Source organism: Dermacentor albipictus, chromosome 3, assembly GCF_038994185.2.
Source record: "Dermacentor albipictus isolate Rhodes 1998 colony chromosome 3, USDA_Dalb.pri_finalv2, whole genome shotgun sequence".
Classification (NCBI taxonomy): domain Eukaryota; kingdom Metazoa; phylum Arthropoda; class Arachnida; order Ixodida; family Ixodidae; genus Dermacentor; species Dermacentor albipictus.
This window is the reverse complement of record NC_091823.1, coordinates 8,974,026-8,990,102: the sequence shown is the minus strand read 5'-3', so window position 1 is coordinate 8,990,102 and position 16,077 is coordinate 8,974,026. Positions and strand designations below refer to the sequence as shown.

At 47.4% G+C, this 16,077-nt stretch overlaps 1 protein-coding gene across 3 annotated transcripts in view; it reads right to left on the bottom strand.

Annotated features, from left to right (window-relative positions):
* Nucleotides 1-16,077, bottom strand: part of LOC139057214 (uncharacterized) — a 46,389-nt gene that overhangs the window by 17,048 nt on the left and 13,264 nt on the right. Inside the window, exon 1 of one of the 3 annotated variants that reach the window (XM_070535058.1) lies at nt 9,409-9,565. The exons of 1 other annotated variant lie outside the window; for it this stretch is intronic. In XM_070535058.1, coding sequence (XP_070391159.1) covers nt 9,409-9,467 — 59 coding nt within the window. In that variant the 5' untranslated portion in view covers nt 9,468-9,565. Of the gene's footprint in view, nt 1-9,166; nt 9,189-9,408; nt 9,566-16,077 lie in introns of those variants that run through there. One more of the 3 variants, XM_070535059.1, reaches the window with a different exon arrangement.

Below are 16,077 nucleotides of genomic sequence, written 5' to 3'. Positions count from 1 at the left end.
TTTCCAGTAGAACATGTATGCAAGTGGTCCGCACGGTTATTAGTCTGTATTACGAGCAGTGTAATACTTAGACTGCTGCGCTGGCATAACTACAACTACAACTGAGCTCAAATTTTGCGAACATAACGAGAACAACACGCCAAGTTTATGTGCGCTAATAAACGCGTGTTGATCAAATACAGCGTTAAAAAAATGTAAGCAAGTGTTCGAGAGCATCACGCTGCTGCTATTAACTAGGTTTCCCAATGTCCCAACAAAACTCTGAGTTTCAGATATTTTATACTTTGAAGGAATAGATGGCATTTTAAGTGCAATATGTCACGTAGTTTTACCCTTTCTGGCATATGTGGAAGCGTTACGAATAATTATTGAAACCTCATCTCTTTTTTTCTTCTTCATGCATGATATCTTAGTTTCACCTGGTTTCCTCATTGAAGGAGGCAGCTTCGTTATGTTCGGTGACTGTAAGGACAGTTAATGTGTGATGTGTAGGTGAAGCTCGAAACAGATGGGCAATTTGGGCTTTCGCACCAAAGTACGTATGCCAGCACTCTAGATTGTTATGAACGTGTCTGACGAGCGGGGAAGTATTGAGCCCGCTGCCCTGGCAGAATTATATATAAAGTCCACCAAGACCAAATTTAGCAAAAAGTGGTGGTACGCTATGGAAACTATGTGCGAAGTTATATACGGTTGGATCAAACACAGCCTTTGTAAAAAAAATATCTTATTCAAGTGTTAGAGCGTGCGATACGGCCACTATCAACTATTCTTCCCAGTGTCCCGACGTAGCTGTAGGTTACAAGTTTATATTTTGTGGAAAGGGTAGGGGGGGGGGGGGACATGGTAAACGCAAAGTGCGACAAACTTCTTCCGGTCCCGGTCCGGTTAAACGCGTTGCAAATATTTACTGAGCCGTCGTTTTCCTTTCCCTATTTTCAGGTGTCATAAGATAGTCCGACTTGGTTTGATGGATGTCTTCGGTGAACTAAACAATATATTTTGTTTACATTTGGCGAAAATAAAGGGCACATTATGGACAACATGCAGGTAAACCTCGAAGACAGGCGAATAATTATGACATTTGCAGTAAATTGCGCATGCAAGCATCCTGAGCTTTATCAATGTCTTAGGTTTTTAGCGCACAAAAAGGGACGAAAGACAGAGGTACGACGCGGACACAGCGCTACCTCTGTCTCTCGTCCCTTTTTGTGCGCAAGAAACCTAAAAGTTATGGAATACCAACATGCCCAAACCTACGCTTTACCAATGCGTTTTGCGAGCAAAACCATTTACCCCGTTACCCCGGGAGAACTGTGAAATAAACCGATACCAAATCTAGCGGAAATTGACTGGGGGACGGAAGAGAGGGGAGGACGCCATGGTAAATTTCATGGCGGAGTAGCATGTGTGTTGATGAACTACTGGCTTTTTGAATATTCCCAACAAGAAGTGCTCCAAAGCGGGCTTTTTAAAATTTTATTTTAATTATAACATACTGCAGACCACACATCGGTTCTTGCAGCAAGGGCAGTCAAGCGTACAAGGTAAATAAGAAATAAGGCAAGCAAATTAACTAACTAACTAACTAACTAACTAACTAACTAACTAACTAACTAACTAACTAACTAAAATAAATAAATAAGCGCTAATATAGAGATATAAATACTAAATATGCATAACAGAGAACATATGAGTAACGCACTTCATTAGGAGGGTTTTAATACATCGCGGGTCGGGAGTTCTACTCAGACACTGTTCTGGGAAGAAATAAAATTTGTGTGCATTGGTCTTGGCGAAATGAGGGGTTGATGCATATATGTGATCATGATGTGTACGGCTTGCGGACAAAGGGATCACGCATACCGAGGGGTCTAAAGATAATTCACGATGAATTAGTTGCTGTAAGAAATTCAGGCGAAGTATCTGCCTCTGTGTCTCGAGGAGGTTCCCGGAATGTCGTTTGCCACCGTCAGCTGTGTGGGGAAATAGTGCGGTTAAACTTAGAATAAATAAAACGAACATCCTTTCTCTGAGTCCTCTCCATGATTTTAATGTTATTTATAGTGTGCGGATCCCATGTAATGCAAGCGTACTCTATAGAGTATAGTTTAGGTCTGATGAAAGTCAAATAGCTTAATAATTTAATGCTGGCAGGTGAATTTCTCAGTTTGTGCTTTAAGGAGCAAAGTTTACAGAAGGGAAAACAACAAATATTACTAATACGTAAATTCCAGTAAAGGTTATTAGAAAATGTTACGCCTAGGTATTTATAATTTTCAACTTCCTTTAACGGTGAAGCGGCCAATGCGTATTTATATTTTAAAGGGATTTTCTTGCGAGTAAAACGAAGGCAGACGGCTTTGTGTTTGTTCAAGGCCATGCTCAACCCATCACACCGTTCTTGTATATTGTGTTAGCTTAGATCAAGTTCGGTCTGGTCATGTACTGAAGATATTTCCCGAAATAAGACGCAGTCGTCCACAAACAATCTAATTTATGCGCCTGGTGTGACAACGGTGACAATGTCATTTATGCAGTGTAGAAACTACTGAGTAGTGGGCCCAGGACGCTACCCTGGGGTACACCGGATGCTACGGGAAGACAGCTGGGCTGGAGACTGCACGTGATCCGAAAGATAGGCTGCTATCGAAGAAACTATAACGTTAGGAAGATTAATATCTCTAACGTTCTGAATCAGTTCATAATGAGCTACTCAGTTCAATGCCTTACTAAAGGAACGGAAGAGTCATATATATATATATATATATATATATATATATATATATATATATATATATAGTCCAGGAAGGCTTGGCATTAAATTGCACGAAGTCGAGGAAACATGTGCATTCAGTTATCTCTGGATAACACACTCGCACTCGTCTTTCTAAGATGGTTACAAGCAGAACGTGGCCTGAGTGGACGATGTAGACTCGAAACGCGAGTTTATAAAAGGACGACTTTAACTTGGATCCATCAATCACAATCTCCAACACGGCAATTGAACTGCTGAACGATGACCGCTTCATTGCGTGTGTGTGCGTGCATGCAGTGAACTCTTCTCCTTCTCGTCTTTCAGTCCTTCTCAAGGGCCGGGTAGCCAACTGGTCTCAGCCTGGTTAACCTCCCTGCCTTTCGACGATCACTTATAACAGCCTTTCCGTGATCAATTATCGTCCTCACAGTGAAGAGCACTCGCCCCAAAAGTGCCATTTTGTTGCCGTAGCTAAACAAGCACGCAGCTGAATTTCGGAACTCGACAGCTTGATTATGACGCCGACGTAGGTTGCGTGTTTAATATCTGCCTGAGATAGCTTTGCGCTTATATGCCTCGCTCAGGACGTACATTGGCTTGCTCGATACCGCAGATAAGCGTTTCACAGCAGTGCTCGTGCTAGCATTTTCCACTTCATGCTTATCTGTGCGCACCTGCCTGCAAAAGCTTTCACAGTGCAAAAACTACAAAAAGAAAAGAGAACGAGATACTTCATTTTCTAAGCATTTAACCCGTAGTTAGAAGGTGTACGCGCACGCCCCATGCCGGGGCACTGAATACATCCCTCATTAGAGGGCTGCACGCTTAGGCCGCTAGCTGTTTGAGCTTCTTTGCAGTTTACGCATTCTATAAACTCTTTTGGGCAGACGTATGTACATACCCTGAGGTCAGTGATCTTTCAAGAACGATATTAAGAAAGAAAAAGAAACGAACGCTAAATTTTACACAGATGCTTCTAAAAACTGGAGAAATGAGACGAGCACATAGAAACAAGCCACTTCGTAACCGCTTATTAGATTCTGAAAATAATTCTACGCGTTATTCTTTACCGCTTTGATGATATTCAGCAGTTTGGTTCGTCGAGTTTAACACTTGACAAGCGGTTTCTTCATTATTTGAAAAATAATTCTCCTTTCTACCCGAAAGGCGAAGCACCGATTGCGATAGCAAATTAGTAGATAGCTGTACGAAGTAAGGATAATAGTTTTATCGGCCGTACAAACTTGTAAACATTCGCTTACTAACTAAACTAACAATGATAGAATATGTGAGCGTGACTTAACGAGGACGTAGAAAGAAACAGACACACGGAGACAGCGCTGTCTTTGTGGGTATGCTTCTTTGTACGTCCTTGTTGTCGCGCTTACACATTCAAACCAACTAGCCGGTTAACGTGTTTTAACTAAATTAACTAGCATGGCCACGCGCGCATAGGTCAACATGAATAAATCTCGCTCGATGACAATCGAGCCCAGTCTGGTGCTCAATGGTGCCCAATCTCGCTGGATGACAGCAGAAAATGTCTGTGAAAATGCTGGAGTTAGGAATCGTGGCAGCAGCCGTGAGCCAATTGACCTCCGTGCATCTCTCGCTTCCACGCGTACGAAACGTCGACAGCATAGCGCATACAAAGCTACCGGCACTACGCGCACTTTGCAAACATCGCAGCTCGCTTTGAAGCTGAGGTCCGCGGGGGCGCGCACTTTAGCCACGTCGCAGACCGCTTTCAAGACACACAAACGCCGGCAACGCGTCCCTACGGCGTCTGCCAAAGGCATCTACTACGGCGACAACCCAAAGGCGTCTACTACGGCGTCCGTGATTCGTGTGGACAACGCCGTAGTAGACACCGCGGTTGTCTCCACTCTGTAAGGAGAGGCGGGCGAGGAGGACATCCAGGCACCGTAGCAGCCGCCGGCGAAGAACGGCCCTCCTCCTTCGCCTCACTCCTCTGCCTCGCGCGCCACATGACCATCAGGACCGCGTTGCTCGCTCGAGCACGCAAGAGTGAACCGCGTTTGCCGGCTCACCCTCAGACGCTTTCACTCATATAGAACCTCACCACAACGGCGACTCCGACGGCAAGAATGCGCCTGGGGTGTCCATATAATTGCTGTCTCAGTAATAATGCGTCCTTTTCGAAAGTACTCGCGAAGCTCTTGAAAGGTACGTACACGCTTCCCGGAATCAATTGCGTAAGCTAGCGCTCCTGCGAGGGGTCATCAAATCATCAGCCAGCCCCCCTGGGCTTCGCCTGTCGTCCTTGTGAAAAAAAAGAAAGATGTTACCTAGCGCTTTGGCGTCGATTATCGCCATTTAAACACGATCACGCGAAAATACGTCTACCCACTACCACGCATCGATGACGCCTTGGACTGCTTGCACAGCTCCAGGAATATTTATTAACTACAAGCCCGGACGTCTGCACAAGAACGCTTACTACCTCCTCTCGTCACCCCGTGGATCCTCCTGATCCTGCTGCGCATGATCCGGTGACCTGCGTGATGTCTTTTACTGACATGACCGACATGCGCGCTGAACAAGAACGCGACGAATCTTTAAAGCCCACCATCGCCGGAGTGCAATCTGGCTGCACCGAAGGCACGTGCCGCATGTTCGTGCTGCATGACGGCATCCTCTACCGCCGCAACATCAACCCTGACGGCCCTGAGTTGCTCCTTGTCCTTCCTCGTCATCTGCGATCCGTCGTTCTGGAACAACTTCGCGATGCACCGGCGGCGGGACACCTTGGAGTTTTGCGTACAGACGACCGCGTGCGACGCCGGTTCTTCTGGCCGGGTCTCTACCGCTCTGGGCGTCGCTATGTCGCAACTTGTGAATTGTGTCAGCGCCGGAAGAAACGTCTCCTGCCACCTGTCAGACGACTCCATCGAATTGAAGTTCTCTCTGAACCTTTCTTTCGCGTAGGCCTTGACCTTCTTGGCCGTTTTCCGACGAATACCAGAGGGAATAAGTGGATCGCCGTCGCTACTGATAACGCGACACGCTACGCGATAACAAAGGCGTTGCCAATTAGTTGCGCAACTGACGTCGCGGATTTTCTCCTCCACGACGTTCATTCTCCACTACGGTGCATCTCGCCAGTTATTTACAGACCGCAGCCGCTCTTTCTTGTCTCGAGTTGTCGACGACCTCCTCCGCTCTTGTGCCACTGAGCACAAGCTGTCCACCGCCTACCACCCACAAACGAACGGTCTTGCGGAACATCTCAACCGAACACTCAAAGAGATGCTGTCTATGTACGTCTCCAACGATCCCCGCGACTGGGACGCCACGCTGGCCTACGTGACATTCGCGTATAACTCGTTCCGACATGACACTGCAGGATATTCACCCTTTTATCTCTTGTATGGTCGCGACTTCACACTACCGTTTGACACCATCCTCCCTTCTGTGCCGCGTGTTGCAACTGAGTACGCTCGTGAAGTCATCGATCGCACTCACATGGCGCGTCAAGTCGCCTTATCTCGTTTATTAGCCTCGCAGCAGATGCAAAAAGAGCGTTACGACCGGTGCCATCGCTATGTTAAGTTGGCCCCAGGTGCTTGGGTGCTCCTTTCGTAACAATGTCGTCAGGTCGGCCTTTTCCAGAAGCTTCTCTCTCGGTACACAGGGCCTTATGAAGTCCTACGTCACATTAACGACGTCGATCACGAGATCTCGCCGTTACAGTTTGATCCATCCTTGATCGATCCTCAGGTCCGACGCCTGTTGACATCGTCCACGTTTCGCGGCTGAAGCTCACAATTCTTCGCCTAAAATGCGCCGAGACGGTGCTTCAGCATCCAGGGGTCCTGTTACGGAAGGACAAAAGAAGAGAAAGGAAGAAGATCGCGTGACGCTGGCTGCTGCGTGTTGTTGTTGGTCAGCCATCTTAACGACATTGACTCTGCTTGTATATATATTGCAAATACAGTCTGTCTATACTCCCGATATCCCCGTAACATATAATTGCTTTTCTGTCATTGCCGTTTCGGTCCCCTAACAAAATTTTTCGTTTTTCTCAAATTCTGTTCACGTGAATTTGACTCATTTCAAAAAAAAAAAAAAGAAGGCCACTCCTCAATTTCACACGAATGAACCGAAGTCGCATATCTGCAAATACGAAAATGTAATAAATAAGGCCAACTAATGCTTTAAAAAAGTACTGCAGAATACTTGTCGGACAGTGCATAAGCATTCTTACCAGTCGCTCATCTTGCACACACATGTCTCTGGCGTATCCGAACGCGTCTGCCTGTCTGGTCGTATGATGGCGACGTTTGCTCCGTGTCTTTTCTTGTTTTTTGTTCGTTTTCGGCAAGAATTAATCTTATTGGGCCGAACTAATGTCATCGTAATAAATCTGAATTAGTGTTAAGTGATATAATATGAATTAATCTTCATTGCCCTCATTAATTTCCATTGAGCACAAGTTATGCCAACGTAACTCAGCTTAATTAAGCTTAGGATATTAATTACCGTTAATCCCGATTAGACATCAATTTAATATTAATTCGGAATTAGAACTAATTAACATGAAACGCCCTTAGGTATATTATTAATTGTACTTAATTTAACCTTGCTCTTGATTATGCTGATTATTTTAACCTGCACTAATGTTAATTATCCTCAATATTCTTGATTAACCTTAATCGATATTACGCTGGAGTAATTTCATCGTAATTAATCTTGTGTCCTTTACTAGCCTTAATTACTCTTGATACCTCTTCAGCACTCGCTATGTACAGCCCCTAATCATAAATCTCAGTAGTCATACGTAGTACTCATGAGGCATTCTCGTACATACCCCCATAGGACCCCATGTATAACTATGGAGCGCATCATGCCAGGCGTTACAGACAGACGGACGGACAGATTTCGAGGGAAGTAGCCCCAGAATGCTTACCCTCTAAACCACGTTACGATGTTGCGATGAAGCTGGGCATAAAATCGGAAGCTGAATTTAGTGACAGCGTGGGAACGGGAGCCTGCAGAATTCTAAACTGCATTTCTACTCGATCACTTGTCGTTTAGCAGCGCCAAGCGGCTGCATGACTTTAGCGAGTGGTATCTTCGAAATCGCTCTATTGCCACAACAGCTGCTTTTATAGTAACTTGAGCGCACAATGTGAAGAGATTTCTGCCGAGAATTTCCATGCAACGTCCCCTCATCTCTTACTGCTGATATGCTACTCTTGTTATATATATATATATATATATATATATATATATATATATATATATATATATATATATATATATATATATATATATATATATATATATATATTGTTAATTTTTAGGCGGGTGGGAATCTTAAATAAACGTCAGAGGTGTATTGCCACGACAAAAGGAATCTTTGACTATGCTTGTTTGCGTAGCTCTCAGGCACAGGACATTAGAATGGTATACGGAGCTGACCAGTGCAAGGTAGCGATATTTTGACACCCGTGTACCCTTGTTCCGTGCCTTGTGGCAAAGCACGCGTTACGAAAAAAAAAAACGGGGGGGGGGGGGGGGGTAGTCTGCATCCTGTGTTATGTTTCGCTTCGGGGATAGGATCGAACGCGGCTGTCACAGAATCGCGCCATTTCTCTGGCTTCGTAATATTTGGTCGTCACTGACACTGCACCAACATTTCCCAACACTTCCTTTCTGTATTGTAAGTGGGTATGAATATCGCGTCGTACTAGCCGGCTGAATAAATCAAAGACTGCCCCCGCAATGACGCTTCACAACTCAACTCAATTCACAATTTAGCGGTGTCCTCGACTGCCGGAGTACAAGCGATCAAATTAACGCATTTATTAAGCACAACACCGCGCTGTCGCTGTACTTACAGGAATGTCCCCTTGAATAGCACATTACAAGTTACGTGAAACTCAAATTAAAGTAGCTTAACTCGACGACCTAAGCGTATACAGTTGTTTCGGGACGAAGTTACAAACAGCGCAGTTGCGTCAGTGCGGGCGTAAGCCTTAGGCACAGCCGCCGAGGAACGCTTCAGGAACGCGGACGCCGAAATTAAACAGAAATGCCCGCGGTTCTGTCATGCCTAGCAGGTTTGATTCCGGGTCAGAACAGTAAGTATTACGATGGGCACAGAATGTGAAAAATTGCAGTGCATTTAGATTTAAGTGAACGGTGACAAACGCCAGATGCTCCCAAGATTCTTCAGGAGTGTTCCACACTATAAAACGTTCCCCGTGCAGGTATGGTGTTCCTTCAGGAGAGAAAGCCGCACCAGTTGAGTATTTCTCGTTGGGATAGCTGTTGAAATGTAGCTATTAGAAGACCGGCGCGAACACACACACACACTCATGAAAATGACACACACGACAAGCACCTCGTATTTATGATGGAAATGAGGGCCGCGCGACTCACACAATGCGACGAAACGCGCGATGTGATTCGGCACAGCGGGCGCTCGCTCGCTACTTTCACTGTAACACTGCACACAGAAAACGATGGTGTCTAGACGAAGTGCGACGCCCACCTGCCTTTTTTTTTTACTGTATGTCATTAACATTTCTGCCTGTTTCATGCACAGCAACTCAATACAAAACATTTGATTATGATTATATTAATAGAGACGCTTCCGGAATATCGAAATAAGTCACTCTTACCGAGAGCACGGCCTTCGTAGTTCGACGAGCAAATTGAGAAAAACAAGTGCCGACGCCATCTTGACATTTCCGAGCCAGTTCGCCGTGACGTCAAAGATTTCGATGGCATCTGCTCGAAACTGCTCACTCGTTTATCAATATATAGACACATGACCTCGCATTGGAAAGTAATAATAGACTTAATCTGGCATATTTCGGAGAACTTTGCCTGCCCAGAAAGGACCCAAAAGATGAAAAAATATAGCGTGAGTCCGTCGCGTCACACTGACGTCACGGCGGCTGCAGTTTGGGCGCGAAGTTATAAAATTACCCGCCGTGGTGGCGTAGCGGCCACGGCATTGTGCGGCCAAGCACGAGCGCGCGGGGCGAAATGCAAAAACGCCCGTGTACCGTGCATTGGGTGCAAGAACCCCAGGTGGTCAAAATGAATCCGGAGTCCCCTTCAACGGCGTGTCTCATACTCACATGATTATGGTACGTAAAACCCCAGAATTGGGAAGGAACAGCGCTAACTAAGACTACCACGAGAGGGAGAACGACACAGGACAATCGCTATGTGGTCGTCTTAGTTGACGCTATTCCTCCCTAATTCTCGTATGCACCCTCTAGCCCAAGTGAATGTTGTTCCAAAACCCCAGAATTTATTTGAATTCAAGTACAAAACTTGGATTGTGTCGTCTCTCTCCGTTTGCTCATTCTGTCGCTAAAAACTGCACATAGATGCTTAACGTTGTGCTTCCGTGTGCAGAAGTGGCTTGAAGACCAGAAATCTTGAAGGTTGTGTCCGTTACCATAACTCTGGAAAACGGCTACTCCATTCCCAAAGGTATGAATGTCGGGCCACTTAATGTATGCTAATGCATAAAGCATATATTCTTCAAAGTAGTTAGCGACGTCTGCGTGATCGACGACTGAATATAATTTCTCAGTTGTTTCGTACAACAAGCGCAATATAATCCTTTAAATTATGGGACAGGCGTTAAAACACGAGCTCCTACCGAAATATACGGAGCAAGGTGTTCATGCAGCAGTACTAAGCAGTGCGGCATTCAATGCCTGAAACTGCAGCAGGCGTTAAATTCAGCAATAAGGTTGCAAATAAAACAGCAAATTGAATTGTTTGTCGTGCGTACAAGATACAACAGCTGGAAAGTGCAGCGCCGATGCGCCGAAGACACGCGGAAAAATGACACCGTTTTCGCTATCATTGCCCGCCTGTGTTCGTTTTGTTCATTCGCTACTTACGAACAGACGTTCCATTTACGCTGCGCTGAACAGCGGCCGTGTGAAAGCAGAACTGAAGAATACGGCGTGGAAGCACGCGTGAAAGCTGCAGCGTGATAGCAGAGCTAAAAAAAAAGAACCAATGTAAGAACTGCGACTGAAAGCAGAACTTTTCCGCTGGCGTCATCTAGACAGTGCTACTCGCGCTGTCGCTGACGGTAATGCGATCAACAATCGAGCAATTTAGCGACAGACCATATTCCTGAAGTGACGTTTTCTTAACACGTGTAGTGGTAATTCTGAGACTTTCTCTGTTGCGGCTATCTGCCACATACTCCGACGTGGTCCCACTTTGCTATGGTGCTAGCTTGCAAAGGTTGCCCACGAGCAAGGATGCGCGACTGTGTGACGCCGACGCAGTGGCGATGGACTGACGATGAAGGAATGATATTGATCGAAGGACAAAGGAGTATAACGACCATGGCATGGCGACAACGAGACGTCGATTCTTAAGTTATGACGATGGCATACAACACGGGGACAATGAGACGACCACGGGTCGGAAACGGATGCATAGGTCGCTCTCAGCTGCCACTCCTTGCCTGGCCTGTATTATATATATATATTCTAAATGTGGATTTTGAACACCCACCTGCCGCGTGTGCCTTGTTGAAGAGTGCCATGTATGGAAAATATGAATTGTAGCCTGTACTCTCACCTTAATTTCTTTTCGTTCTTTTGCCCATGGCGGCCGCATTTCGACGGGGGCGAAATGCGAAAACACCCGTGTGCTTAGGTTTAGTTGCACGTTAAAGAACCCCAGGTGGTCAAAATTTCCGGAGTCCTCCACTACGGCGTGCCTCATAATCAGGAAGTGGTTAGCAGAAAACACCTGCTTGTCCTTTCTTTTTAATAAATGTTGCTCCTCCTCCTCCTCTTTTGGCACGTAAAACCCCATAATTTAATTTTTTTCGTTCTTTTTCTTCTTTTCTTTACAAACTGTTTCTTTTACCGAAATCTGTGCTTGATTGTTGTCTTCAGTCGTTTTGAATGCGTTGACATATCATGTGTGAATTGTATACCCCCCCCCTCCCCCCCCGCTATGTGATGGCCTTCGAGGCTTTAGGGTATTCAAAAATAAAATAAAATAAAAATAAATAAATAGCATCTGTGTGAGGATAACGCGATGACGACGATGGCATGGGAGTGGTGGCTAAGTCACGATTGAGCGACGAAAGCACGAACGCGATATAATGACGAACAAGGAATGGCGTCGATGGATCGATGAAGGTGGTGTGGCGACGAGGGAATTACGACGATGGGATCACGTTACTGAAATGATGACGATGGCTAAAGGACAGTGTGACGAGAATTGCATGATGATGAATGAAAGATGACGATGGCTCCCGACGACGGCATGGTAAGAGTCACACGTCGGAGTCGCAAAACAACGATATAATTACCGCGACGGCATCGCAACGACAATATGACAACGAGTGCATAACTATGCCTGAATGACAACGACGCAATAATGACGATGGCGTGACGAAGGCATGAGGACGATGAGGTGACGAGGACTGCATCACGAAACCTGTGTGACGAAGGCATGACGAGTTTCGGATGACGAAGCTGGAATTATGGTGATGCAATGACTGCGATGACATCAAGACCGCGAGCGCATACATAGTGACCCAAGCTATTAGACAATTTTGGCCAATGGGTCGGTGGAGAAAGCATGAGGACGACAGTATGACGAGAGTCAGATCACGAAGCTGGAATGATAAAGACTGAATGACCACTACGGAACCACTACGGTGGTGAGAACGAATGCATGACGACGACGGCATGAAGAGCGTCGGGTGACAAAGCTGGGACGACGACGATGCGGCAACCACGACGGCATCATGACCACGAGCCCACATTAATGTCCCGAGCTAGCTATTAGACAGTTTGGGTCACTGGGCCGGCGTAAGAGACTATATAGATTGATAAAAGAGAAGAAAGCGGGCTAACAGAGGGGCCCGATTTGTATGAGTCATATGATAAGAAGCCAACAAACACTTACACCAAGGACAACATAGCGGCAATTACTTGTGCTTAATAAATGAAATAAAGAAACGATAAATTAATGATAATGAAAGTGGATGAAAAAGCAGCAAGCCGCAGGTGGGGAACGATCCCACAACTTTTGCATTTCGCGTGCGATGCTTGTTGCCGTTTATTGCATAACAAGGGTCTCGAATCCGGCAGCATTGATGCTTTCAGGTAGCATGTGTGGGTTTATTGACCGGCTGCCTTCACCCAAAAAGATCACGTTCTCGTGACGTTTGCGGCAGAAAAGACGTTCCACGTCCGCCGCCAAGGTCTGTGAGTGGTGGCGTTGGCTAACACTCCCAGGGTTCTGCTAGGAAACATAAATTCCCAAGAAAGTGGCTGGGGAAACGGCGCCGCTGTAGCTCAATTGGTAGAGCATCGCACACGAAATGCGAAGGTTGTGGGATAGTTCCCCACCTGCTGCAAGTTGTTTTTTCATCCACTTTCATTTCCATTAATTTATCGTTTCTTTATTTCATTTATTAAGCACAAGTTATGTCTCCCATGCTGTCCTTGGTGTCAGTGTTTGTTGGCTTATGATATAGATAGATTGCTAGATAGATAGGCTTGCAGCGCCCACCGACGCTACACCATGCGGACGCTAAGGTCGGCGCTCTTAGCCAGTTCCGTGGTGCCGGCTGCGAAAGAAGGGGGAAAAAAAGGCGAAGCATCGATTACGATAGCAAACTGGTGAACACTTATACGAACTAAGGATAGTAGGTATATCGGCCTTATAAACTTATAAACATAGGCATATACTGACTAAATTATAAGAAGCATAATTTCACGTGTTCAGAAGCAAACATGAACGCATCTCACTCGATGACCGCGAAAACTCGATGTCAAAACGCTGCAGTGAGGAACCGCGGATGCAGCAGCGAGCGAATTTACCTTCGTGCAGCCGCTCGCATCAACGCGAACTGTGTCGCGAAAACACAGCGCAGTGCGCACTAAGTACTCGTCGCAGAAGGATTGAAGATGCAGCCATATGGATACAGCGACACGGTCGAGCGCGCGCAGCCCGGGCGTAGAACGCGCCCCCTTTCCTACCCTACCCCAGAAACCTTGCGCGCGATGGAAGGCGGCGCGCTTCCTCTCTGCTTTCGTCCGTTGCGTGCGCGAGATTGAACCGCGATCGCCAGGTCACATTCCCACGCTTTAACTCGCACATGCAGCATACGGCGCGCGGCGACGATTTTATCGCCCTTCGACTTTATACGGAACGTTACGGCGACAGCGATGCCGACGGCGTGTCTATATAATTGGTCTATAATTGGTTGGAGTGTCTACATAATTGCTATCGCAATAAATGTTGGGCGGCGCGTGCTCGATGCGCAAGCACGGCACGCGCAGTTTGTTCTAGAAACGCTGCATGGTCCTCTTGCGTTCCATTGTGACCCCTCGGTTCCCGACAGTGGTGATTCCGGCCCAAGAGATCACCAACCCCAGCTACCTGCAGCCCCCAGGCAACTTTCCGCCTGAGGCTACCTCACGCCCACGGGACGTCGCAGTTCTCCAGCTCCACCTGTCCACGTTCTGGCGCAAGAACCCGCATGTTCGGTTCGCCTAGGTCTAAGCCATCTTCGATCTGCCCCACATCACCTCAATGACTTCTCGTTTTCGCCGCGTACCTTGCAACTCGTCTCCTGGGGTGGTTCAAGAGGTGGCGGACGTCATCGCCGCACATTTGGACGTTGAACCGTACCAGCAACTTAAACAGAGTACTTTAGATCGCACCACGGCGGTCCGAAAGCGCGCACCTCCAGCACCTGCTCACTTCGGAGGAGTTAGGAGATCGCCGCGCCTCCATGTTGCTCAGCAGCATGCGGCCGCTCCTGGGCACAAGCAACGTCGACTCGAACGGTGCGCTGTTGAGGGAGCTCATCGTGCAGCGCTTGCCGCACTCCACCCGCCTTGTCTTGGCCGCTGCAGGGGACTTGACCCTCGACCACCTCACCCAGCTCGCTGATCGAGTCCACGGCGCGACTTCTCCTTCAGTCGCCACCCTCTCTTCAACACCAGATTTCTCAGTCATGTCCCGCTTAGACTCCCGTAACGATCAGTCTGCCGTTTTCATCGAAGCCCCACGGAGGTCCTCTCATTATAAGCGCAGCTCCCCCTCACGTCCGAACCACCGCTAGTCTTCTCCGAGCAGTCCCTGCTCGCGCAGTCCTCGAAGCTCGCCTATTTGCTGATATATCATCGCGCTTTCCAGCACCACGCTCGCCAGTGCAGTGCAAGTCCCCATGCAACTGGTCGGGAAACGGGCCGCGATATCACTGAAGGCGGGATGTGACCTCGCCTTACAACCCGGCCGCCTTTTCTTAGTCATGGATCGCTTTTCTGGCCTGCGCTTCCTCGTAGATGCAGGTGCCGAAGTCAGCATACTGTTGTCCTCAAATTGTGATCGCACTTCTCAGTCACCTGTACCTACGCTCCGTGCAAGCGAACTTTACTTCCATTGCCACGTATATGGTCTGCGGTCGCTCAATCTCGACCTGGGCGTACGTTCCGGTAGGTCTTCATCGCAGCTGACGACAACCAGCCCATACTCGGCTCCGACTTCCTGACCCATTTCGACCTAAACGTCAGCATGCGCCGCCGTCACGTGATTGACAGCAAGGTGCGCCTCTCCATAGAATCATTAGCCTTACATATTCATAGGAATGGTGAGACATCCGCGCGCTGATTACACCGTACACGTGCGCTAGAATCCTCGAAGACTTTCCTGAGGTCACGAGGCCCTGCAATTTAAATCAACCACCCAAGCACTGTATAACCCACCACATTGGCACGCGTGGTCCACTCGTCGCAGCTCGTCCACGCCGCTTCTTCGGTGAGCGTCTAGCCATTGATAAACGGGAATTTGATCACATGCTTCAGTTGCGCATTATTCGTCCTTCGTCCAGCACTTGGGCCTCCCCACTCCATCTGGTACCCAAGAAAGAACCGGGTGGCTGGCGTCCGTGCGGAGACTACCGGGCGCTCCACGCTCACACGGTCACTTGGAAGTATGCTAGATATTTAGCAAAGTGGTCCTTGCCAAGGCTTATCACCAAATCTCCGTTGAGCGTGCGGATATACCGAAGACGGCCATTACTATACACCCTTCGGCCTGTTTGAGTATGTGCGCATGCCCTTTGGGCTACGCAACGCAGCTCAGTCGTTCCGAAGATTCATTGCCGAGGTAACGCGCGGCCTCGGCTGAAGTAGGCAAAGAATGCTATTCGCATTAAAAAAGCGCGGCGCCCTGGTCCGCGAGAGCGTGTGTTTACGGCGGTTCGTACCATAGTGGTGTTGTGAATTATATCATGAGACCATTGCTCGTTTCACCTACGATACGTGCTTGGA